Source organism: Microtus ochrogaster, chromosome 6 (assembly GCF_000317375.1).
Source record: "Microtus ochrogaster isolate Prairie Vole_2 chromosome 6, MicOch1.0, whole genome shotgun sequence".
NCBI lineage: Eukaryota > Metazoa > Chordata > Mammalia > Rodentia > Cricetidae > Microtus > Microtus ochrogaster.
This window is the reverse complement of record NC_022013.1, coordinates 25,678,983-25,701,914: the sequence shown is the minus strand read 5'-3', so window position 1 is coordinate 25,701,914 and position 22,932 is coordinate 25,678,983. Positions and strand designations below refer to the sequence as shown.

At 53.8% G+C, this 22,932-nt stretch overlaps 2 protein-coding genes and 1 long non-coding RNA gene across 5 annotated transcripts in view; 2 read left to right on the top strand and 1 right to left on the bottom strand.

The window, feature by feature from the left end:
• Ptpn7 (protein tyrosine phosphatase, non-receptor type 7) overlaps positions 1–4,166 on the bottom strand; it is a 9,814-nt gene extending 5,648 nt beyond the window's left edge. The window contains exons 1-6 of the mRNA XM_005348391.2: positions 3,928–4,166; positions 3,254–3,437; positions 2,998–3,082; positions 1,759–1,835; positions 484–621; positions 35–145 (exon numbers count right to left, since the gene is read on the bottom strand). Coding sequence (XP_005348448.1) covers positions 35–145; positions 484–621; positions 1,759–1,835; positions 2,998–3,082; positions 3,254–3,437; positions 3,928–4,049 — 717 coding nt within the window. The 5' untranslated portion in view covers positions 4,050–4,166. The remainder of the gene's footprint in view (positions 1–34; positions 146–483; positions 622–1,758; positions 1,836–2,997; positions 3,083–3,253; positions 3,438–3,927) is intronic.
• A 2,807-nt stretch (positions 4,167–6,973) lies between these two features.
• LOC106143799 lies at positions 6,974–9,525 on the top strand. The gene is made up of 3 exons (XR_001228943.2): positions 6,974–6,996; positions 8,921–9,096; positions 9,390–9,525. It is a non-coding gene; the product is annotated as an uncharacterized LOC106143799 (long non-coding RNA).
• A 470-nt stretch (positions 9,526–9,995) lies between these two features.
• The window catches only part of LOC101983594 (receptor-type tyrosine-protein phosphatase V-like), an 18,930-nt gene continuing 5,993 nt past the window's right edge, over positions 9,996–22,932 (top strand). For 2 of the 3 annotated variants that reach the window (XR_003377071.1, XM_013346779.1), the window contains exons 1-18: positions 9,996–10,072; positions 11,022–11,079; positions 11,460–11,508; positions 11,674–11,946; positions 12,094–12,363; positions 12,572–12,835; positions 13,485–13,739; positions 13,842–14,087; positions 14,215–14,490; positions 15,447–15,719; positions 17,039–17,302; positions 17,483–17,749; positions 18,057–18,338; positions 18,645–18,785; positions 18,981–19,191; positions 19,640–19,707; positions 21,410–21,536; positions 21,610–21,657. Coding sequence is in view for 2 of the 3 variants with exons in the window: in XM_013346779.1 (XP_013202233.1) it covers positions 11,023–11,079; positions 11,460–11,508; positions 11,674–11,946; positions 12,094–12,363; positions 12,572–12,835; positions 13,485–13,739; positions 13,842–14,087; positions 14,215–14,490; positions 15,447–15,719; positions 17,039–17,302; positions 17,483–17,749; positions 18,057–18,338; positions 18,645–18,785; positions 18,981–19,191; positions 19,640–19,707; positions 21,410–21,536; positions 21,610–21,657 (3,371 nt within the window). In the remaining variant the exon portion in view is untranslated. Of the gene's footprint in view, positions 10,073–10,660; positions 10,791–11,021; positions 11,080–11,459; positions 11,509–11,673; positions 11,947–12,093; positions 12,364–12,571; positions 12,836–13,484; positions 13,740–13,841; positions 14,088–14,214; positions 14,491–15,446; positions 15,720–17,038; positions 17,303–17,482; positions 17,750–18,056; positions 18,339–18,644; positions 18,786–18,980; positions 19,192–19,639; positions 19,708–21,409; positions 21,537–21,609; positions 21,658–22,932 lie in introns of those variants that run through there. The other variant, XM_026779938.1, reaches the window with a different exon arrangement.

Here is a 22,932-nt window from a genome sequence, read left to right as displayed (position 1 = left end):
ACACCTCCCATTGGTCTGTTTCAGGGGGCGGTACCTGGATGGTAAGCTGCCTCACAGTATATTCCGGGTGTTCTTTAGTGTCCTGGATGCGGACCCGGAAGGGCCCATAGGTCTCCTCTTCTGTGGGCCAGTAATGTACACATTTCTAGAAGGGAGAAATCTGGGAGTCAGAATGGCAAAGTCCATAGGCGGAGCAAGGCTGGGGCAGCGGAGAGAGGCCTGGTGTTCCCTCCTCGTATCTTACCCCATGACTCAGGTCAGTGCCTGGAGTCCGACTCGCCCAAGTTTAAACTCTATAGTGTCACCCACCCACATATTGGATGTGCACAGCTTCCCCGGGGTGTCTGTATATCAGGAATCTTCCCCAGAGATCTGATCTGGGACCTGTCAGCGTTCTCAGCTCCCATGGACGCTTCTGGTCTGCTCTGCATGGTTGGAGTGGGAAGGTAGGGTACAACCTTTCCGGGTGACCCTGCCTCCTACCTCCTTGCCCTCTCGAAGCTGGGTGAGCATGACAATGAGGCACACTTCTTCTTGCCACACCATCTCCCAGAAGTCCGCTACAGTGTTTGGCATGGGGCCCTGGGTGGCAATGTAGACCTTCTCCTGGCCATCATAGCCCTAGGGGGACAAAGCATGAAGGACAGAGATTGGGATTAGGCGGAAGCTTGCCAACGTGAGCGCTTAGATGTGCCCACACACAGACACGCACCCCGGAAGCCACGTGCTGGAGGAGGGCATGGGCTACACAATGAGAAACACCTGAGTTCAAATTCCTGGCCTGCTGTTTCCTCCTGTGGGGCCAGAAGCACATTGTCAGCGTCTCTGAGACTCAGTTTCTTGACCTGTAGACTGGGCCTACTGGTTACCTCATAACACAGTGTGAATTAAGCTCAATAAAGAAGTTTATTGGCGGTCTCTCTCGGCAGGTGCCATATACATGTTTATTCCTGTCTTCTGCTGTTTTCTTCTTGTGTAAGATTTAGTAGTCCTCAATGTTTGTAAATGAACGTTTCCCAGTGCATGGATCCCGTTTATATATTTGGCACCAAAATCCAGCATACTCTTCCTAATCTGCTCTCCTCCCTTCCATCATTCTTGGCTTCCATCATCATCCATGCATCCTGTTGTTTACCTAGTTCCTGCTGCCAAGCATCTTGTTTGCTTTTGGGCCAACAGCTTTGCCCCTCAGCACCCCAGACTACTGTCCTACTGCATTTGGACACAAGGGGGCACTGCCTTTACATACACCTACCACACCAGGTGACAAGTTGGGCCAACTTGCTTTGAGGGTGCTATGATTTAGCTGGTACAGGGTGGGGGGTCGGGGGAGAGAATGGTTGTGGGAGAGGAGATATAGGGAGAGACAGACGCGGCTCTGGGGATCTAAGAAGGTCAATGAAGTTGAAAGGTCAGAAGGTCCCCCTTTCTTCTGCTGGCATTATGCGATTTTTAAGGAGCCAACTAGCCTCTAAGAAACTAGTGACTAGGCTCAGCCATGTCAACTTATCGCCACATCTGAAGGGTGGTCGTGGTAGGGTAACAGCGTAGGTTAAGGTGTTTGGGAAATGTGAACATCTTTTCTAGGTTGATTTGGGGGTTGTTCAGTGTGTCGTTCCCCACCCCCTCAGTCTGGCAGAGAGAGCTATGACAAGAAGGAGCAAGGAGGGAAAACACAGACCCCCGAGGCCTGGTCACAGCTAGATGGTATCATGTGGCATTTTCATTTTTAAAACCAGCAGCCAGGCAGGCACTCACTCGGATGTAGTTGGCATTGATGTAGTCACCATCCTCCTGGCTCTGTGCCCGGCTGAGACAGACGCGGCTCTGGGGATCTAGGAAGGTCAATGAAGGTGAAAGGTCAGAAGATGACCAACAAATGCAGACTCTAGTAGTCAGAGGAAAGAATGCCCTCACCTTGTTCACAGTACTGTGTGGACGGCAGGCATTCAGATGAATTATTTTATAGATAACATAATACCTATGTATTATGACAGATAACATAATACCTATGTATTATCAAATATAATATTTCGTGACAGTAGGGATGCACAATGTTTTTGAGCAGGAAAGTGATATGATCAAAGCGGGAATATTAACTGAATGTTGCTATGTAGGACAGACCACAGAACTGCAGAGACCAATTGGGATATTGTCATATTTTAGCCTTGAAATGAGCGAGGGTATAAAATGGGAGGGAACTGAGAGGCATAGGAAGAGATTCTGCAGAGGAAAAACTTTTGTTCTGATTATGAATACAAGCTTCAGATGAATACATTGTTTAAGCTATCACTCAACTGTGAGGGATACTGGCCTCTCTCTCCAAAGGTGTGGGTCTTTTCCCACTCACACTGGATGAGGGATAAAGGAGCTGGCTTCCCCTCTTTGGCGGTTGTATCGCTTGCTAGAATTAGGCCAAGGCCAAGGGCTAACAAACTCACTTTGCCCAGTGTTCAAAGAGCCTTGGTCTATTCACGCAAGCAGTGGCCCTGGAGGCTCAGCCTGGGGCAGGACCTGTGTGCTGGCCTGATTCAGACCACAGTTCTGGAAGTCACTGTAGTAGGGTCCAGGACTCAAGTGCGCCTCTGAAAAGCAGGGGGTATGAGACCTGAGTCTGCTTGTGTGAGTTTACCCCTACCACACAGGCCCACAGTAAACCTCTGTGAATGCTATCTTGTAACCGCTGTCTATCTCTGAGCTGCCAGGGTGGTGCTAGTATTCCTCTGTTGAAAGACGAGGTCTCAAGCATTGCTGTTCCTCCTTGACTGAGGTGAGTGGTTTTTATTTTTATTCTTATTTTTTATTTTATTCATTTTTGTCAATGTCTCACATAAACCAAGCTATATACTGGAGACTGGCCTTGAATTTCTGGTCCTCTGCTTGCACCACCAAGTGCTAGGATTATTGCAGGTGTGCACCACCGTGCCTGGCTTCTTGCCTTCTCAAGTTCTCCACCCCCGGGAACCCTGCCCCCTTCATCTCCACTGTGGTCCTTACTTGGCAAGATGGTCTTGTATCGGTCCTTGGAGGCATGCCCAGGGATATCCAGTTCTTCAGGGTTGACAAAGTTTGAGGGGATCTTCTGGCGGAGGGAGTAAATGAGTTAGCATCTGATACCCCTTCCCAGCCTCTTTTTCTCCCCTTCCATCCTCTGAGCAAGGATGGGGACAGCAAGGAGAAGAGAGGCCCAAGAAATCCATGATGGTTCTATATAGAAGGGTGAAGTGATGTGAAGGGGACCCCAGCTTCTTACCAGGAACTCCTCTTCTAGCTGCTTGGGGCTGGGTGGCTGGTGCTGTAGACCCCAGCGTGTAAGGGGGTGTCCGGCTGTGCGCAGAAAGTGTATTGTGACCTCCCGGGGTGTGTTCACTGAGCAGATGGGTTCCACGGCGCCCAAGGACCTCACATCCAGCATCAGAGCCACACTGGAGCCCCTTCTGCAAGCACAACCATCTGGCGCAGTGAGCATCCCAGAGTGCCTGCTCTCCTCTCAAGGACTTGTTGCAGAGCCCGACTGAGGAGGCCACAAGTCTTTCTCTTGACCTAGAGGCTCGGGGCACTCAAGGGTCAGGCCCTTTACAACGTTCCCCTTTTCTTTTATCAGATAGAACAGAGTAGGCTGCAACTCTTCAGCTCCTTCCTGTTGCTTACCTCTTCTACCCCCAAGCTGGCACAGAGGCTCCACTGTACACCCAATACCTTGAAGGCCTCTGGACGTGTCCCAGAGACTTTGGGAGCAGGCCCATGGATGACATGAAACTTGGTGCCTCAGACACAAAGGATGGGCAAGCAACATGCAAATGAGCCCGATTAGTTTTCTTTCTAGGCCTTGAGGATTCTTAGGTTGTTAGAACTGGAAGGCTGGGTGTGAGGGAGGGAATGAAAGCAGCCCAGGGCAAGGAAGACCCTCTCTGCGAAAGATCTCACCTCTCCTGCAGGCGCACATGCTTCTTGGCTGGAGCTTTGGTGGGTGGAGGCTGGGTCATGGCTGCCCCCCAAAACAAGGTCAGTGGCTGTGCTCTGGAGCGCCCCTCACAGGCCTGGACCATGCTGGGGTAGATTGCTGGGCCAAGGAAAGCTCACTCAGCCATGAGGACTGCCTGAAAGACAACGTCCTGTATTTGCTGACCTCTGACCTGCCTCACTGTCTAGAAGGAGGCTCCTAAACCCAGGCCAGCCCATCCTCTTGGTTTTTACTGGAGGCTGCTTCCCTTCCCAAGGAAGTGGCCTAGCTTTTTTATCCTGTAAGTCCAGGAACTCTTTGTTGGGCCATAGGACAGGGGACAGTCTGGGGTTAGAGGAGATAATAGAGTGTAGGTATGGGTGAAGACAGGAAGTAATCCGGAAGGAGGAAGAGAGGGGGTACCCAACTCCACAGGGCTCTAAGCTGGGGTCCAAATGAGAACAACAGACTGCTGTCCTCACAGAAGGAAGGGAGAAAGTTCACAGCTTTCTAAGTCTGCCAGCAGGCTTCTCCAGCGTGAGAAACTGAGGCCTCTAGTAGCGTTGGAACCAGTTGGGGACCCAGGTAGGCCACACTTCTGGTGTGGTCATCTCATTGCTGGCAGCTCTACCCCAAGATCACTTGTGGCTTCTGGGGTCTCTAGCCAGCGCGGTAGGCTAGGGGTGTTTCCTTCCTCCTCCTTCCCATCCCCCAGTCTCCCGCCTCTGTAACCGTCACAGGAAATGGCCTCGCCAAGCCTTAGAGCTCCAGTGCATGGTGAGGCTACAGCTGGCGGTACGAGAGAGATGGGGCACAGAGGTGATGAGGGTATCTCCTTTGGGGGCAGGCCCTGTCTCCCAGAGCTAAGTCACAGGTGCCATGGTGGTGGGATTAGAGTTGCTAACCTGCGGGGACAGAGGCTTGGAACCCTGTGGGCCCATGCAGGTGTGGCTGGGACAGCACCCTCCCATGACAGGAACAAGCCTTTTGCCTCTCTCCTCCCAGCATTCCGTGTGGCTCCTCTGCCCTCCAGTTACAGGGACACCAAATATGCCACTACTCATGCCTGGCCAGACATGGTAGCCCCAAACTCATGCTCTTTCACCCCATCCTCAGAGACGCCCTCCTGTTCCCAGGGCTTCCCCACCCCAGGGCCGTAGTATGCCTGTGCCCACTTCAAGTACTTACTGAAGCAGCTGTGTCCCCCAGGCTGCCTCTTGCCAGCTGTCTGTCAGTCCGTCTATCTTTGAGGACTGAGAGGCTTCAGGAAGCCAGCTTCCTCCCTCCGCCCCTCCTGGCTTCCACCCACGCACACCCAGCTGCGGGCTGCCCTCCTGCGCCTGCTGCAGCTGCCACCAGGGGTCGGGTGCCTCCTCCCTGTGCCCTCTGAGAGCAAGCTGGTAGTGTCGTGCCATCCTCGCTGGGTGCAAAGGCTCTGGAAGTGGGCAAGGAGGAGGCCTTTCCCGATCACTCCAGGTCTACACCTCCCGGTTCTTTATCATGGGCTCCTCTACCTCCTGGTGGAGAAGATGGCCATAGGAAACCCTCAGTCATTCCTCTAGCTGAACCCTTGGTGAAAGACTTGTTTCTAGGTCTCAGCTTCTGCCCCTGTAAGCCCTTGCTGCTTCCAAGCCTGGCAATTCACTGCGGAGTCCAGGCCATATCTGCCCGAAGCAGAGTAGATGTGCCACAGAGAAGCAGTGGAGGAAAGAGGAGGGAGGACTAGTCCTTTCTGTACAGGAAGGAGGGGCCCAGGGCTAAGCAGGGACTTCTAGGCCCCTGTCTCTCAGCCTGCAAGCACAAGCTAGTCACTGGAGGACAGATAACAGAGCTAAACAGGAGAAGAATCTGGGGTTGGTTTCTAGGAGCCCCTCAGACTGTTCCTCGGGGAGTGTCTCAGAGCCCTGCATCTCCTCAGAAGACTTACAGAGAGTCAAAGGCTGTGGCCCTCACATCAAGGACTTCCCATGTCCTCTTCACCGCTTTCAGCACTGAGCTGCTTGGATGCTTGGGGCATGGGGAAGGAGCAGATGCCAAGTCCAAGACTCCACAGCCCCCCACCCCTGCCTGGCTTTGGCAGGTCCTTTGCTGGCTCAACTGGTTCTAGGTTCATGCTTGCTTGCAAGACTTTTTTTTTTTTTTCTCTGTAATGTTCCCGACACCCTTCCTGGCCCCCAGCACTGGCATTCCACATCCTCTCTCTTCCTCCTACTTCTCTGATTCAACTGTCAAATGGTGACACCAAAAAAGAAATACCGTGCACTAGGCACAGGGGTGGCACCTGAGAGGAGGTGGGAGGAGGGGCTGGTCTTCTTCTGGCCCGTGGGGGAGGAGGTGAGGGCCAGGGATGGCCCTTTGAGGTCAGGAGGCTTGGGACACCTGTGTTGGTCCTTGGCAGTTAGTCAGGTGACTCTTGGAGCCTCTCTGGGGCTGGCTGATTCTGGCTCCCTCTTCTTTGTAGCCCGTTCTCCTAGGAGGCATAGGTGGGCTTTCCTGAGGAGGAAACTCAGGAGAGCCTGGAGGTGGCTGGCTCTGGTGCCAAGATGGGGTAATAGAAGCAGGAGGCTGGGAATTCCTGTACACTTGTGTGCAGTGACTGGAGACTGGGCTCTGCCTTGGCTTCCCCACAGGGGTGGAGGGGGTGGGAGTGGAGTGGAAAGAAGGCCCGCCCTGGGCCAGCTGTTGATTGCAGTCAAGAAAAGGAAGTGAGGGTACCACAGGGTTGAGGAGAAGGAAGTAGGAGAAGCCCTCCCCCACAGGTCTGCCCAGTGTCCCTAGTTCACAGTTTTAGCCTACTGGCTGTGAACACACCTCTTGACCCTCATAGATGGGGGCCCAGTGGGGTTCAGAAAGTCAGAGACTGAGCTTCTGGGTAGAGAGCAAAGATGCTGGGAGAAGGGAAGGGAGTTGGTGGGGTGAGCGTCAGTCTAGGATTGAAGCAAGACTCCGAGTCTCTCTCTCCCAGGGTGTCTGCTCACCTTCCTGCCCCTCCTTTCCCTGTTCTGCTCACAATGCCGGAGCATCCGTGAAAGCCTGTGGCCAGAGTCTCCACCGTAAGTCTCGGGTGGTACAAGACACGTGTCCTTGTCCTTTATCCGCCCTTTTCTGCTTTCTCTGGAGCAGTCTCTGCCTTATCCATGCTGCTGGGACACCCCTGAAGGTGACGCCCCGTCCTCTGCAGGACACTCCCATACCTGGATACCCCGGAAGGTGACGCCCCCTCCTCTGCAGGACGTTCCCATACTTGGGGTCTGGGGGCACCCTGCTAGCGAACTGCCTTCTCTCACTTCACAGACTTGTCTTTCTGACTGGGCATTAGGTTCTGGTACCTTCAACTTTAGAGGATGTAAAATCATAGTTGGAAGTCAGAGGGACTTGCCTAATAAGCGAACTGGTGCTTAGTGGCGGTGTGACCTTGGCCAAGTTCCTGGGCTTCCCAGAGTCTCAGATTCTCCAACAGCTTTCTTTCTCCCAGGGAAGACAACAGGACAGTAACCCCTTGTGGGACTGAGGCCTCTGAAGCACTTTGCCCACAGACCCAGTGTTTGGAATCACAGACGGGAGAAGCAAAAGAAACCGACTAGGGCGGGGAGCCAGGGAGCCCCACCTGGTGGTGGAAGCAGCATGGGGCTGGGTCTTTGCTCTGTGTCCCTCATCCCTTTTTCCCCTTCCCTCACCCAGCCAGCCTTCATCTTTGTACAGAAGTCCCACCGAAAAAGCAGTGGAGACATTCTAGAGGGAGTTACTTCCAGCAGCCCAGAGTGGGCAGAGCCCCTTGCTTCAGAGTGGGCACAGAATGGTGTCTGTGCTTAGATGCTAGCCGGAGTTGGCAGGGGAGGGGCCACAGCAGGGCAAGGTCTCAGGCCACTGGAGTCTCACTCACCTGTGGTCCTGTGTTCAGTCAGAGATTCCTCTCTCTCTCTCTCTCTCTCTCTCTCTCTCTCTCTCTCTCTCTCTCTCTCTCTCTCTCTCTCTCTCTCTCTCTCTCTCTCTCTCTTTGCTCTCGCCGCCAGTTCCCATCCCAGGGGCCACAACTGTCCCTAGTGCTCCTGCGATTCCCAAAAGTCCTTTCCCCTGCAGCCCTGGGCAAAGGCTGCCACCCTGTACCATTGCCGGCTGCTTTGGGTGGGTACGAAAAGGATGGAGGAGCCTGGTTCTGACCCCCTCCACCTCTTGCACTCCCCTCCTGAGCTGGCCTTCCCAGGGGCCCTCTGGAGAAGCCCTAGGATGCTAGGTGGCTGTTCCCAGAGTGCTCTCATTCCCCTCAGATATCAAGGCAGCTCTTCTTTCTCACCTCTGCAAGCCTGGGCTTGTCCTTGGTAGTGTAGGGGAGAGCTCACCAAGGAGGAGTCCGGAAGACACCCAAAGAGACAGGGTGAGTGGGGTAGAGAGGCGCATGGCATGAAGTCTGAGGAGGCACCCCAGCATGTCCCAGGCTGCATCTCTGTGACAGCTTTTCTAGGTGCCCCTCCCTGACCCAGTTTTCCCCTGCTATCTTTTTGATGCCTGGAGTTGTAAGGACTTTCTCATACCCTTCACCACTGGCGGAGAGGACCAAAGGCCCATGCCAGCTCAGCATATGGGAACCGTGGCTAGTCTTCCCAGGGTGCCAGGAAATAGCCCTGCTCTATCTATGCCTGCTGCCAGGCTCAGTGCCTTGGCAGGATGACTTCAAGCTGAAGGTGATTCCTTTCCTTTCTCCCAAGTCCAGGACCAGAGGAATGGACTTGTCCCACAGTAGCCCCCCACCCCCACCCGGGGGCTCTCCATGTCCCTCCCACTGTGTTGTCCTGGATGCAGGCTTATGCACACTGTTAGTCCCCACACACAACACATTACTCCCCCAGCCCCTCGCTGAGTTCTCTCCGCCTTCTCAGTAGAAGCTGGACCATCGCCTTTTCCTGGCGACCATCCCCAGTTCGTGGGAGGGAGAGGGGGCGTCCCATTCTTGTCTGCCTGGTAATTATCTTCCTTTAGTGTGGGGGATGCCCAAGGCCTGGCTTCAGGCTGTGGGAGAGCAGAGGAGGAGCCGGAAGAGCAGCCTCCAACAGCTGCCGGGAGGCACCAGGCTAGTTCACACTTGGAAGTTGGGATGCCAGGACCAGCCCTCTGCCTTCCTCTGCCTCCTGGCCAACTCCCTCCACACTGAGAAGGTAGGCTTCAAGATCTAGGGAGGACCCCAAGGGTTTTCTAGGCAGAGGATGTGGCTTTGTCTGTGGGGGTGGCTGCTGGGAGGAGTACATTTTTGCTGAATAGAGAACCTTGGACTGGGCACGGGGGGTCGGAGTTGGGGAGTTGCTTTTTTACCCTCTTCTGAGCCTATCTCTCATCCCCCAAGGCTGCTCTAACAGGGTGGGGCTGATAAGAGAGCCTTCTAGGGCCAAAAATCCTCAAGGCTCATGACTAGCTATGAAGAAGTTCTGTCCTCACAGGTCTCTTTTGTTAGGACTTTGGGACCCCAACCGTTTGACCACAGGCACTCTCTGCTATGTCTCCTCTGCTCAGATTCTGAATTAAGATGCTCCCGCCCCACCTCTGCCCACTGTGGCCGTTCACAGGGACTCCGCTAGAAGAAACAGAGTGAGGTGGGGTTGGCCAAGGACCAGGTTAGGGTGTCCCCTCTACATCTTAGCCAGACTGAGGCCTGAGACAGCTCCCCAGGTTTCCCTGGTTGCTAGTCCCCTTCCCTGCCTCTTTCAGAAGTGACACACACACACACACACACACACACACACACACACACACACACTCTCCTACACAGCCTGGAAATTTTGATGAGTCTGCAGTTCTAAGTTTCCAGGACCCCATCCAGACCAGTGGGCGGCTCTGAGGTTTGGGGCTGGACAGAGCTGCGGTGGGGGTAGGGCAGGCAGCAGCCCCTGGTGCTGGGCTGAGGGTAGGCAGAGCTGGTTTCTGAGGCAGGCCTGGGCTCCTTGCTGAAGCAAGTTAGGAGGAGTCTTCCGTGGTGTTCAGAGTCTCTACCTGTCGGGTTTTTCTGAACACCACCCCCCAGCTCCGCCCCCAGCTTGCTGAGTTCTGGGCTTCCTTCCTAGGGCTCAGAGGTTCAACTCTGCTCCTTCCCTTCCCACGGCTGAGTTGGTGCAGGAGCATCTGGGTGAGCTGCACCAGGTGAGCAGCTGGCTCTGGGCGGGTACAGCAGCAGGGCCCGAGTTGTGCTGTAGACCAGGGCTCAGCTGGGTCTCTGCAGTGCCTGTGAGGGCCAGGAGAGGGCAGGGGAGCCAGGTGGGTACTGCTGACCTAAATAGAAGAAATATGGAGAGGGGAGCAAAAGCCCTAGAAATGCCGATTGCTCCCAGAAACTTCCTAGCAGAGAGGACTTGAACTGGGAATGGGAACGCCTTTTGCCTTCTCTGCTCAGTTGAGTCAGAAGTCTCAGGTTCAAGTCCAGCTTCTTTCCTCACATACATGGGACCTCAGGTTGGACTCTCTGGATGTCAGCTTCCTCATCTGGGCAGTAAGGGATGTGAGAGATGGCTTCCAGGGGCCATCTTCCAGGAGCTCTAGATGCAGCGGATGTACTTCTGTGTCCTTGACTACTAGAACAAGTTAGGCAGACAAAAGGAGCGACACACAGCTGGCTCTCCCACCTTCTGTGTTCAGTATGTCCCTCGGGCCTGCCTTGCTACCTCACCCAAGGCCCAGGGGAGGGAACAAATGGACACCCAGACCTCTTCCAGGGACAGAGTGTGGGGGAGTCAGGCACTTCTGCTGTGTGCTCATTTCAAGGCCACCACTCCTATCAGGCCTCCCCCAAAGCACAGGACGTTTTCTTTCAAGGAGAGCTGACTGTTGATGTCTCGTGGAGGTGGGAGAAGCAGGGACGGAGGTGGGTATGTGGATCACCTAAGAGTTGCAGTCCCCTTAGGGCCAGGTGTTGCTTCTCTCCCACCTATCAGCCTTACCCAGTCCTGGCCGGGTTAGGGTCGGGATCTGCTGCCTGGCACCTGTCCGAAACTCCACCCTTCCCACCCTTGCCCGCCCGCCCGCCCGCCATCAGGGCAAGGGGAGGGTGAGGGGGTGTAGCTCCGCCTTCTGCCTCCCAATGTTGATTCTGCAGGATGAGGCCTCTGATTCCGTTCACTGCCCTCCTCTGGCTCCAGGGCCTTTTGGCGGAGGTAAGGTGGGCACGGGTAGGGTGGGGAGGGTGGGCCTGTTCCTGGAGAGCATGTCTAGGCTTCCCAGCTCTCTGTGGGGCTCCACAGCTGGTCTGCATTATGGATGAGGGAAACTGCTCGCTTTCGGTCCAGGCCAGGGTGGAGGCCAGGAGAACAGATTGCTCCAGCCTTCTAGGCTGCTGGCTACTGTCTGCTGGCTGCACAGTGGCCTGCTTTCAGGAAATGTCTCTCCAGTCGTGTGTGGCAGGGGTGGGGTGTGGGAGTCAGGCACAGGGGGACTCCTTTCTCTGGTCTGGATCCTCTGGTTATGGACTTTCTCGGAGATCTGGGCTCCAGAGGCCTCTCCACATTTGCTTCCCTAACTCCCTTTCTTCTTACAGGAAGACGCATGCCCATCCCTGGAAGGGAGCCCAGACAGGGAGGGTGAAGGTAGGTGTCTTCACAGAGAGAGAGAGGTGCTCTAGTGGGCAGTGGGTGGGTCATAGGGATAATTTCTCCGCTAGACTATGCCTGTCCCTGGTCCCTAGTCTCGCCTTCCTGTTTCAGGGCAGGAGGGGTGCTAGGTGACTGAGTGCATGCACCCCTATCTCCTAGGTCCACCCCTGAGCGTGAACATCAGCAGCCAGGGAAAGCCGACCAGCCTGTTTCTGAGCTGGATGTTGGCAGAGCCAGATGGGTCTGACTATGCCCTCAGCCTCAGGAGTCTGAACCTCTTGGGCTCTCCAGAAGGGCAGCAGCTTCAGGTTAACACAAATGAGTCCAGTTTTGAGTTCCATGGCCTGGTGCCAGGGAGTCGCTACCAGCTGGAATTGACTGTCCTAAGACCCTGTCGGCAGAATGTCACTGTTACCCTCACTGCCCAAACTGGTAAGACATCTGCAGACTTGGGGTTGGGGCAGGAGGCGACTGCTCCAGAGGACTGGCAGGGGAGGGGCACAGAGAAAGCAAAGGGGACAACTCTCAGGATGGTGAGCCCTTTGTCCAGACCTCAGCACTGCTCTTGACATTTGGCAGCCCCGTCAGTGGTCCGTGGACTGCAGCTGCATAGCTCTGGGAGCCCAGCCAGCCTGGAAGCCTCATGGAGCGATGCCCCTGGTGATCAAGACAGCTACCAACTTCTCCTCTACCACCTGGAATCACAAACGCTGGCATGTAACATCTCAATGTCCCCTGGCATCCTGTCTTACAATTTTGACAACCTCTTGCCAGGTAGTCAGTATGTCTTGGAGGTTATCACCTGGGCTGGCAGTCTCCAAGCGAAGACTAGCATCCACCAATGGACAGGTAAAGTGGGGAGCCAGGCAGGGCCCCAGGGAGCAGCTAGACTGGGGGAGGTGAGAACAATGTTGAGTCTGGAGCCTTGTAGGCAGCGTGTCTCAGTGTGTCACAGTGTGGCTAGGTTTCTAGGATCCCTGGTGCGGCTGCTGGTGTGGTTATCTTGCTCTAGGGTCCTTTCTGAAGCCCGGCTCTGCTCTGTGCATACTTCCTGCAGAGCCTGTACCTCCAGCTCACCTAGTACTACGTGCCTTGGATACCAGCAGCCTGAAAGCCTTCTGGAACAGCTCTGAAGGGGCCGCCTGGTTCCACCTGATGCTCACAGACCACCTCGGGGGTACCAACCTGACCGCAGTGCTCAGACGAGGGGTCTCCAACCACACCTTCCTTCACCTGTCTCCAGGCACACCTTATAAGCTGAAGCTTTGTGCTGCAGCTGGGCCCCACAGGGTTGTGGGTCCCAACGCCACCGAGTGGACCTGTGAGTGGCAAGGGGACACAATGGATCTGGAGGATTTGTGGCAGCAACTGTCTGGGGGAATGATAGTGGTAATAATGGTTATGATCAGCTGACTCCTCTCCAGGCAGGCTCCCTCTTTCTGGGTATGGTTTCATGGAAGCAAATCCCCCAAAGAACCCAACATAGGTCTTGCTGTCCCATATTACTATAGGCACAGAGGTACAGAGAGAGAGCCCAGATCCAAGGTCATATTGTATATAAGTGCAGTGACCCTGAACCTAGGCTGGACACCTGTCTTTGCTACCACAATACCATATTTTGACTCCGAGAACCAGCTTTGTGCTGGCTAACCATTTCTGCTACCTGTTGACTGCATGTCTCTAGGGAAGTTCTTTACCTTCTCTGTATTTTAGTCAGGGCAAGTTGGTGGGAGGTATCTTGTGTAGAATCCCCCCATCACGCTGGCACACGCGTGAGCACTTGATGAGTTATTGTTGTTGTTACTGTTGCCCGTGGCCAGTTGGTAGCTGCCACGTCTTGGCATTCCTCTGGAGTAGAGTGGAAAACAGCGCTGTCAGTACTCAAGTGAGAGGCTGGCAGGCATGTGGAGAAAGTGGTGAGGGTACAGAGTGAGTTTTCTTACCCGCTGGGTTGACTCCTGTCTCCTTAGATCCCGCCTCCCCATCTGACCTGGTGCTGACCCCTTTGTCCAATGAGCTCTGGGCAAGCTGGAAGGCAGGGCCGGGAGCCCGGGATGGCTATGTGCTGAAGTTAAGTGGGCCAGTGGAGAATACCACTGCTCTGGGCCCTGATGAGTGCAGTGCCGAATTCCCAGGACCCCTGCCTCCGGGACACTACACCTTGGGGCTGAAGGTTCTAGCTGGACCTTATGATGCCTGGATGGAGGCCAGTACCTGGCTGACTGGTGAGTCTGGTTACAATGGGGCTCAGGCTGGGAGCCCGCAGAGGGAGTCTGCAGCCTGAGGGACAGGAGTCCTCACTTTCTGGAGCCCTTCTTCTTCTCCAGAGGCTGCTGTCCTTCCCAGGGAGAGTCCTGGTGCCAGACTGCGACTTGATGAACTGGAAGCCATCAAGCAGGCTGGGAGGCGGGCACTACTCTACGCTGATGGTGCTCCAGGTCTCCTAGGAAACATCTCTGTGCCCTCTGGTGCCACTCATGTCACTTTCTGTGGCTTGGTACCTGGAGTCCACTACCGGGTGGATATCGCCTCATCTGAGGGTGATGTCACTCAGAGTATTATGGGATACACACGTGAGTGCCAGCATCTGAGGAGGGTCGCTTGAGGGGGGAAGTTAGAGAGAAGGAGAGGCTCAGCAGAGTGGGGTGAAGGCATCACAGGGCTATGACATGACCCCTTGCCAAACTGCTCCCTCTTCAGGTCCCCTGCCACCGCAGTCACTGCAGGTCATTAGCAGGAGCAGCCCGTTTGACCTGACCATTGGTTGGGCTCCAGCACCAGGACAACAGGAAGGCTACAAGTTCACCTGGCATCAGGATGGCAGCCAGGGGTTACCTGGCAACCTTGTTGACTTGGGCCCTAACAGTTCCAGCCTGACCCTGAAGTCTCTGGTACCTGGCTCCTGCTACACCGTGTCAGCATGGGCCTGGGCTGGGAACCTCCGCTCCAGTTTGCGGAAGATCCACGGCTGCACCCGTGAGTTCCTGCCCTCGGGAGGCTGCCCCGCACTGTGCGTGTGGTCTGCTCTCCTCTACGGTCTGCTCTGCTCTCGGGTGGGAGTGAGAATAGAGGCCTCTCCTGCACCTTCCACCTCCTGCCATGTGGTTTGCGAGCCATACCTACCCACCTGCGCACCCCCTCATTCGGCCGTCTATCCATGCATCCCTCTATCCTCTTATCCATCCTTCTTACAAATATATATTTAGTGCCTCTCATTTTTTGGTATGGGGTTAGATGTTAAGGCTAAAGATTATGAACAAATCCAGAAAGGAAGACTTACAAACATGATTCATATTCTGATGATGTATATAATTTTATATACCATATTATAATAAATACAAATATATTAGTAGGAGTAAACATGGTGTACCAGTTTGAATCACACAAAACTGTTTTCTTACAGAATAACGTGGCTGAATATCAGGAATTTTATGTGGCTTGACTTGATTTTTTTCTCACTCATAGAAGGGGCACCCTGCTTAGGGAGTCAGGCAGGGTTCCCAGAGGAGGAGGGAGATGAACTGAAAAAGAACCTGCGTGGCTAGGCAGGTTGGTTGGAGGGCCTGGGCTAAGCTTGCTCAGAGGCCTGCAGTCTAGAGACATTTGATAGACACCATGTCAGCCCTATCAGTGAATGGCCCTGAAGGGTGAGAGGGCAGGCATTGAACTGGCTGTAGAGGAAGCAAGTGATGCGAACCAGACATGGGCTTAGGGAGCCAACCTACCTCAAGGCAGGAGGCAGGCAGGAGGCTGGGGCAATTGTTGTGTAAGTAGTGTGTGAGTAGCCCCATCTCTGCAAGAGGTTTCCTTGGGAAGGCTAAAAACTGAGCTTCGAGCCTCGCCGAGGTTGGAACTTCGCATCGGAGCTTTGGAGCTTGCTTGTGGAAGAGGAATTCACACTCTCCTGAATCTGTCTTTTCCTGTGCTCCCAGGCCCTGCTCCTCCCACCAACCTGAGCCTGGGCTTGGCCACCCAGCCTGCAGCACTGAGGGCTTCCTGGAGTCACCCGCCAGGTGGCAGGGATGGCTTCCAGCTGCGGCTTTACCGGCTGAGGCCCCTGGCACTTGAAAGTGAGATGCTTCTGTCCCGGGAGGTCCAGAACTTCTCCTGGACCCAGCTGACGGCAGGCTCTGAGTTCCAGTTACACCTGGCTACCCTGTGGGGGTCCGAGGAAAGTAGCAGTACCAACACGACAGGCTGGACACGTGAGTGACCCCTGCAGTCTCCTTGCCCAGCCCTTTGGGTTCCAGGGACCCTGAGCCTGTGAGAAGGAAGCTAGGCTGTCTGCGGGGTCGGTCACCTGATTCCGAGGCACTAGGAAGCTCCTCATAAGCTCTTCATAGGGACTCCTACACTTGCCCCTTGTCCAGTGCCACACCGTTCTCCAGAAACCCACCTCTAGCTCTGCCTGGGCTGTGAACCATTAGTAGCAATAGCGATAGTATTCACTGGGCACCTTGCAGATTGTCCCACCCATCCCTGCTCTCTCATGTGCTTGCTGTGATTCAGCAAGCGTGTGCTCTCGATTCAGAGGTCAGAGAACTGAGGCCCAGGGAGAAGGCAACTTTTCCTAGTCTCTTTAACCTGCTAAGGGGAGTTGGGATTTTTGTCCAGGCAGTATGAACAGAATAGAGGCTCCCTGCCACAGCCAACCCCAGCCCTACATAGTAGGGGAGACACAGAAACACAGAGTATATGAGAAGCACCCCAAAGACATCCCAAGGCCTGTAGAACTGGGTTTGGAAGCCCCCCTTTCACACCAATCTGATTTCTTGGGCTTGTTCAGCCTGCAGAGATCTTAGGGGCAAAGATAGTTGGGACCTCCTATTTCCAGTACAACCTTCTCCACAAGGGACTCTCCAGGCCTGCCTGTGTCTTCCCTTTTACCTCCCCTCTGTCCCCTGGGACACTATTACTGTCCTTTAGACTTCCCCTAAGGGCTGCGGGACCTCAGACATCTGGGGGGAGCTAGGTAGAAGTCTGGCTTGGACGCCAGGGAACCTGGCTTTTAGCTATTGCTTGGCTCTGAGAACAGGTCTTTACTCTCCCTGAGCCTCAGTTTCCCTGTCTGTGAGGAGGGGTGTTACTGTGTGACTAGGCTAAGATCATATGCCAGGCTTTGAGGGTGAGTGAGACAGTGCCTAGGTCCTGCGGACACACGGGTTTTCAAGCTCCCAGAGGGAAGTGGCAGGGCTTGTCCCTACTGCAGTGGTAGGTCTGCTTCAGAGGCTAGCCAGCTTGCCTGCTGCTCTGGGGCAAAGGATGGAGGGAGGGGGACAACCTTTTTGGGAGGAGACATTTAACTTAGATTATTTATTTATTTTTTGGTTTTTCGAGACAGGGTTTCTCTGTGGCTTTGGAGCCTGTCCTGGAACTCGCTCTGTAGACCAGGCTGGTCTCGAACTCACAGAGATCCGCCTGCCTCTGCCTCCCGAGTGCTGGGATTAAAGGCGTGCGCCACCATCGCCCGGCTAACTTAGATTATTTTATCTCTATCTGTGCCCCCTGCTTGTTCTCCCTGCAGCCCCCTTAGCCCCCACAATGGTAAATGTGACTAGTGAGGCTCCCACTCAGCTCCAAGCATCCTGGGTCCATGCTCCTGGGGGCCGCAACAGCTACCAAGTGACCCTATACCAGGAAGGTGCCCGGACAGCCACCAGCATCGTGGGGCCCGAGGCAGACAGCACAAGCTTTTCGGGTTTGACTCCTGGCACTAAGTACAAAGTGGAGGTCATCTCCTGGGCTGGGCCCCTTTTTGCCGCAGCAGCCAATGTCTCTGCTTGGACGCGTGAGTAGGGTGTGGAAAGGCATTGGGGGAGGGGACCCTGGACATATTAGCTCCGTTTGAGTCCCTTGTCTCAACTCCACACCAAAGGCCTTGAATGAGGTTGGCCAACCCCAGCACCGTGTGAGGCATCCTCAGGACTAGGACCAGGGGCCTGGCTGACATGCTGCTTTCTCTCCACAGAACCACTCACACCCAATGAGTTGCTCGTGTCCATGCAAGCAGACAGTGCTGTAGTTAGCCTGGCCTGGCCCAGCGGCCCGTTGGGCCAGGGGACATGCCAGGCCCAACTCTCAGATGCTGGACACCTCTCGTGGGAGCAACCCCTGTCACCAGGCCAAGACCACCTCATGCTGAGGCACCTCACGCCAGGACACACAGTCTTGATGTCTGTGAAGTGTCAGGCAGGGCCGCTGCAGGCCTCCACTCACCCTGTGGTGCTCTCTGTGGGTAGGTCTTGTGTCTTAAGGGGAAGGTAGTAAGCCTGGGAGGCTTGGTCTTCTGCTCCGAGTCACCTGCTTCTCCCAGGCAGATGTCTCGTCTACCTCTGCCCTGACTTCCCTGACTTATGCCTCCTATGCCTCTCCAGATGGGCAATGATTCCCCCAAAGACAAGTTGTTTCTCCGTGAAGCTGATGTTCCTTCTATGGGCATAAATGCCAGTCCTTTGTGCCGTCTAGGTTGGAGAGCCCCTGGAGCCCTGGTACCCTCTTAGAGGACTCTGACACCCTATGATGTGAGCTTTTTGTTCCCTCAGAGCCTGGCCCCGTGGAAGACGTGCTGTGCCAGCCTGAGGCCACCCACCTGGTCCTGAACTGGACGATGCCTGCTGGAGATGTGGGTGCCTGCCTGGTGGTGGTAGAGCAGCTGGTCGGGGGAGGGAGCGGTCATTTTGTCTTCCAGGTCAACACCACGGAGGATGCTCTCCTGTTACCCAATTTGATGCCAGCCACTTCCTACCGCCTCAGCCTCACTGTGCTGGGCAGGAATAGCCTGTGGAGCCGGGCAGTCACCCTGGTGTGCACTACTTCCACTGAGGGTAGGAACTTCTACCACTTTCTGTTCACATGGACCCAGTCAGGGTCCCCTGGGGCTTTCCCTCTGCTGAGCCTAGCTGCCTGGGGCTCTCCTTGCCCATAGACCTGCCCTTCCTCTGACCTCTGTCTTGTATTTTGGAGCATCACGCTCTGGTACCCTAACCTGAGAACCCCTCCAGGCCCTATTTAATGGTTCACTACCCATTTGTTACCAGGTGCCATGAGAGGTGCTGGGTAGAGGAAGGCATGGCCTGGAAGGATGGGAGGTGCCGTGTCAAGGCCTCTCTTTCCCCCTTCTCTGTCCCCAGTTTGGCACCCCCCTGAGCTAGCTGAAGCCCCCCAGCTGGAGCTGGGGACAGGGATGGGCGTGACAGTCACACGTGGCATGTTTGGCAAAGATGATGGGCAGATCCAGTGGTATGGCATAATTGCCACCATCAACATGTCATGTGAGTCCTGGGCCTGGAAGGGTTGGGGAGAGTCAGGCAGGGGAGGCTGGTCCAGGGCCATAACAGAACAGGGCCTTGGTTGTTACTGAGGGTAAGAGTGGTGTTGGGTTGGGAGTAGGGGTGCATATTAATGAAACAGGAGAGCCGCCTGACCTACTGCCCGCCTTGCCCTGCCTCTTCCCTGCTCCTTTTCAGTGCCCCGACCTTCCCTGGAAGCCATCAACCACACGTGGTATGACCACTACTATGGAGGACGTGACTCCTATCTGGCTGTGCTGTTCCCCAACCCCTTCTACCCAGGGCCTTGGGCTGTGCCAAGATCCTGGACAGTGCCTGTGGGTATAGAGGACTGTGGCCACACCCAGGAGATATGCAATGGGCATCTCAAGCCAGGTTTCCAGTATAGGTGAGGGCTAAGGCTGCAGGGAGGGGGTTCCTCTAAACCCCACTTTGGGATCATGCTCTTTCTACAATAGATAGAACAGACTCACAAACAGAATGCAAGTGTTAGTCCACAAGGGTCCATAGTTATCTGCATCAGTTTTCCTGGCATCAACGCAAAAAAGGAGAGCCTCGCCTGTTACCTGATTCTTTTGTTAAAATGCATTTAGAGATGGGTTCTTTGGGGGACTTTCAGGGAAAATCCAAGGCTCTTCAGGTCCCTATATCTAGAGCTACCTGCTGCTTTCCGGACAGGCCAGCAGTGTTCTGCATAGGGTGATGGGGAACAGGTTGTCCAACTCCTCAACAGGGCAGGATGGAAGCTAGCTAGCCGAGGTGGCCATTGCTGTTTCTCAGTCAGGGTTTCCTCTTAGCTGCTTCTTCTCGGCGTGATGTCTACTTCTTTGTCCCAGATTCAGTGTCGCAGCCTTCAGTAGGCGTAACCTTCCCGAGACCATCATCACCCTCTCGGCCTTCTCAGGTAGGCCTGGCACGTGGCTAGATTCTGGCTAGACACTGGAGACGGACGGGAGGGGTGCTGGTACCCCTCTGCTGAAGTCGGAGATGGGAGGGACCGAGCTTAGGCTCCTCGGGGTCAATGCTACCTAGTAGTTTTGGGGACCAGAACCTCAGTGAGGTACACTAGATGAAGGCTAGGAGCAAGTGTGGGAGAAGAACCTATTGAGGGGGTTGCAACTGTGCACAGTCCCTGGTACCTCTCTGTGTCATTTTCTGCAATTGGCTACTCCCAGAACCCTTGTGTTCAAGGACAGTTATATCCAGAAGAAACCTCAGGGGAGACTCCAGTGCATCCAAACAGTATTTCTAACTTAGAATTTCCTGGTAGGTACATTGGAAGCTAAAAAGAAAGAGGTGGCTGTGTGTGGTGACATATGCCTTTAATCCCCACCCCCAACCCAGAGGCAGAAGCAGGCACCTCTCTAAGCTTACCTTGATCTGCCCAGTTCCAGGCCAGCCAGGGCTTTGTATTTGAGACCCTGTTTCAACAAATAAACAATAACAACAACAGGGCTGGAGAGATGGCTCAGAGGGTAAGAGCATTGTCTGCTCTTCCAAAGGTCCTGAGTTCAATTCCCAGCAACCACATGGTGGCTCACAACCATCTGTAATGAGATCTGGCGCCCTCTTCTGGCCTGCAGACATACACACAGACAGAATAGTGTATATATAATAAATAAATAAATATTTTAAACAACAACAACAACAACAAAAACCAACAACAGGAGACAAACACAATTTTTATTTTCTACTAAAAGCAACATTTAGTTTTAGTAACTGTTTTATTTAAGTCAGAATATTTAAAAATAAGTTAATGTTTCAAAATATCAATTAAAAGGTGATTGAGAGAGAGTGGGAATATGCTTGCCTAGGATGGATGCTGAGTCCTAGGTGGATCCTTGGCTCTCAATAGAAGAGTGCCGTGGACCACACCAGTAATCCTAGCACTTGGAAGGTGGAGGTAGGAGAATCAGGAGTTTAAGGCCATCCTCAAATAGTAGGTTGGATCTCATCCTGGGATACTTGAGGCTCTGTTTAAAACAAACAAACAAACAAACAAAAAACAAAGCGAAAACCAAGCAAATAAAAACTACTGCTATCTTTTCCGTATTTCCCCCGAGCCTTTGACCTCTCGTGTCTGCTCACAGTGCACAGATCTTAAATTGGTGGCTGCTGACTACTGCAGCAGGTGACAGTTCTAGAAGGTACAGGAGGCCTGGCCTTCAACCCCATTCCTCTTGAGGGTGTTAGGGAGAGTCTCTGGAGTATGGCTAGGCATTAGAAGAAAGGCTGTTTGTTTGCCTGTTCTCACCAACCCCAGACAGACATTTCTGGGCTCAGTTTGGTATCTGGGACTTCTGGGAGTGTGGAGAGATATCATTACATGCACTCTCTGTCTAGAGCACTGGTTCTCAAGCTTCCTAATGCTGCAGCCCTTTAATACAGTGCCCCATGTTGTGATGACCCCCAACCATAAAATTAGTTTGTTGCTACTTCATAATTGTAACTTTGCTACTGGTATGAATTACATATAATCTAAGTATCTGATATGTGGGCCGTGACCCACAGGTTGAGAACCTTTGATATAGCAGGACCAAATCCAGGAGAAGTTGGAATGGCCTTCAGGGTCCATTGGGAAGTTGCCATGTCCTTACCTTCCACAGAGCCCCAGGCCAGCGTCTCTCTGGTGGCAGTGCCCCTGCCGGTGCTGATGGGGACTGTGGCGGGCTGCATCTTCATTGTGTGTGCAGTGCTGTGTTTGCTGTGCTGGTGGCGCCTGAGAGGACCAAGGTGAGGAGGAGGCAGGTGGGGCCGGGAAGCCCAGTGTGACCCATAGCCCTCCATTGCCTCCTATTTGTCACAGGCCGGAGAAGGATGGTTTTTCCCATGAGCTGATGCCTTACAACCTGCGGTGAGTGCATTGAAACATGCTTCTTCCCAATGATGCTGCAGCGGCATGGCCCTACGGCACAGCCTGCTAGTGGCTCTGCCAAGCTCCCTGGGGCTGTACCAGACAGGAGGCTCTAGTCTTTGTTGACCAGCCCCCCATCTCTTCTCAGGCTCTTCAACCACTGCTCCTCTCTTTCAGTTCTTCTGCTTTTTCCTCCTGTTCAAACTCACTGTAGAAGTCAAGGCTTTCAGAGAGATAGGACCAAGGAGTGGGGAGCTATGAGGTCGCAGGCCAGAGACCCAGAGAAGGGTCTGAAGGCATCTGCTGACAGAACTCCCCCTAGTGGGGACAGGTCGGTCTTGCTTGTAGTAAGGCTTTTAACTGCTTGGGCAAGACCCCCTCACATAGGAGCATCACCTGCTTGACCTGCACAGCTGTAACTTTCAAAGAGGACCGGGAAGATGGCTCAGTGGATAAGGCACCTGCTATGGGAGAGTGGCAGCTGGGGATCGGGTGGGCATGGCGGCCCTCCTGTCATTGCAGAGATCAGAAGGGGGCAATGAGACCTGAGGAGCAAACTGGCTAGCTATCTGACGAGCAAACTGGCTAGCTAGAATGGCCAACATGGGGGAACTCTGGGTTCATTTGAGAGACACTGACTCGGGAGGGTGACCGAGAATGACATCTGATCTTAGCTCTGTGTGACCGCATGTTTATACTTGCCAAAAAAGGACAAAAGATTAATATCATCTAAAGAAAAATAAGAGTTAGTCGGACAAATTAAATGTTAGTCTCACCCACAAATGTCTTCAGAGCATCCAGAATAATTTTTAACTATAATTCAGACACCATGACCCAGCCAAGGTGGTACATAGATTAAACATCGCACGCCCCTCCTCCAGACCTGGCTATCTGGCTTTCTGACAAACCATGTGGACCTTAAAAATACCGTATTTTGTTGAAAAATACATTATAGAAGGCAAAGCAATAAACACACTTTAAAAGGTGAAGTGAAACCTGGAAAAACTATGTGGATTGAATCAGGTTGAATCAGGCCAGCTCTCTTTTCCTCATATTGACTTCCTGTTGAACTGACCTCTTGTAGGTCTACCATGTACTTGCCTACCATGTGTAGGCCCTAGTTTTGATCCCCAATACCAAAGAAACTCCAAAATAAACAATCAGTCAGCTGTGGCCCCTGGCATATGTATGTATGAACTTCCGGCCTCTGGCCTGTCTCCCTTGCTGCTCCTGGCATACATATATATGAACTTCCGGCCTCTGGCCTGTCTCCCT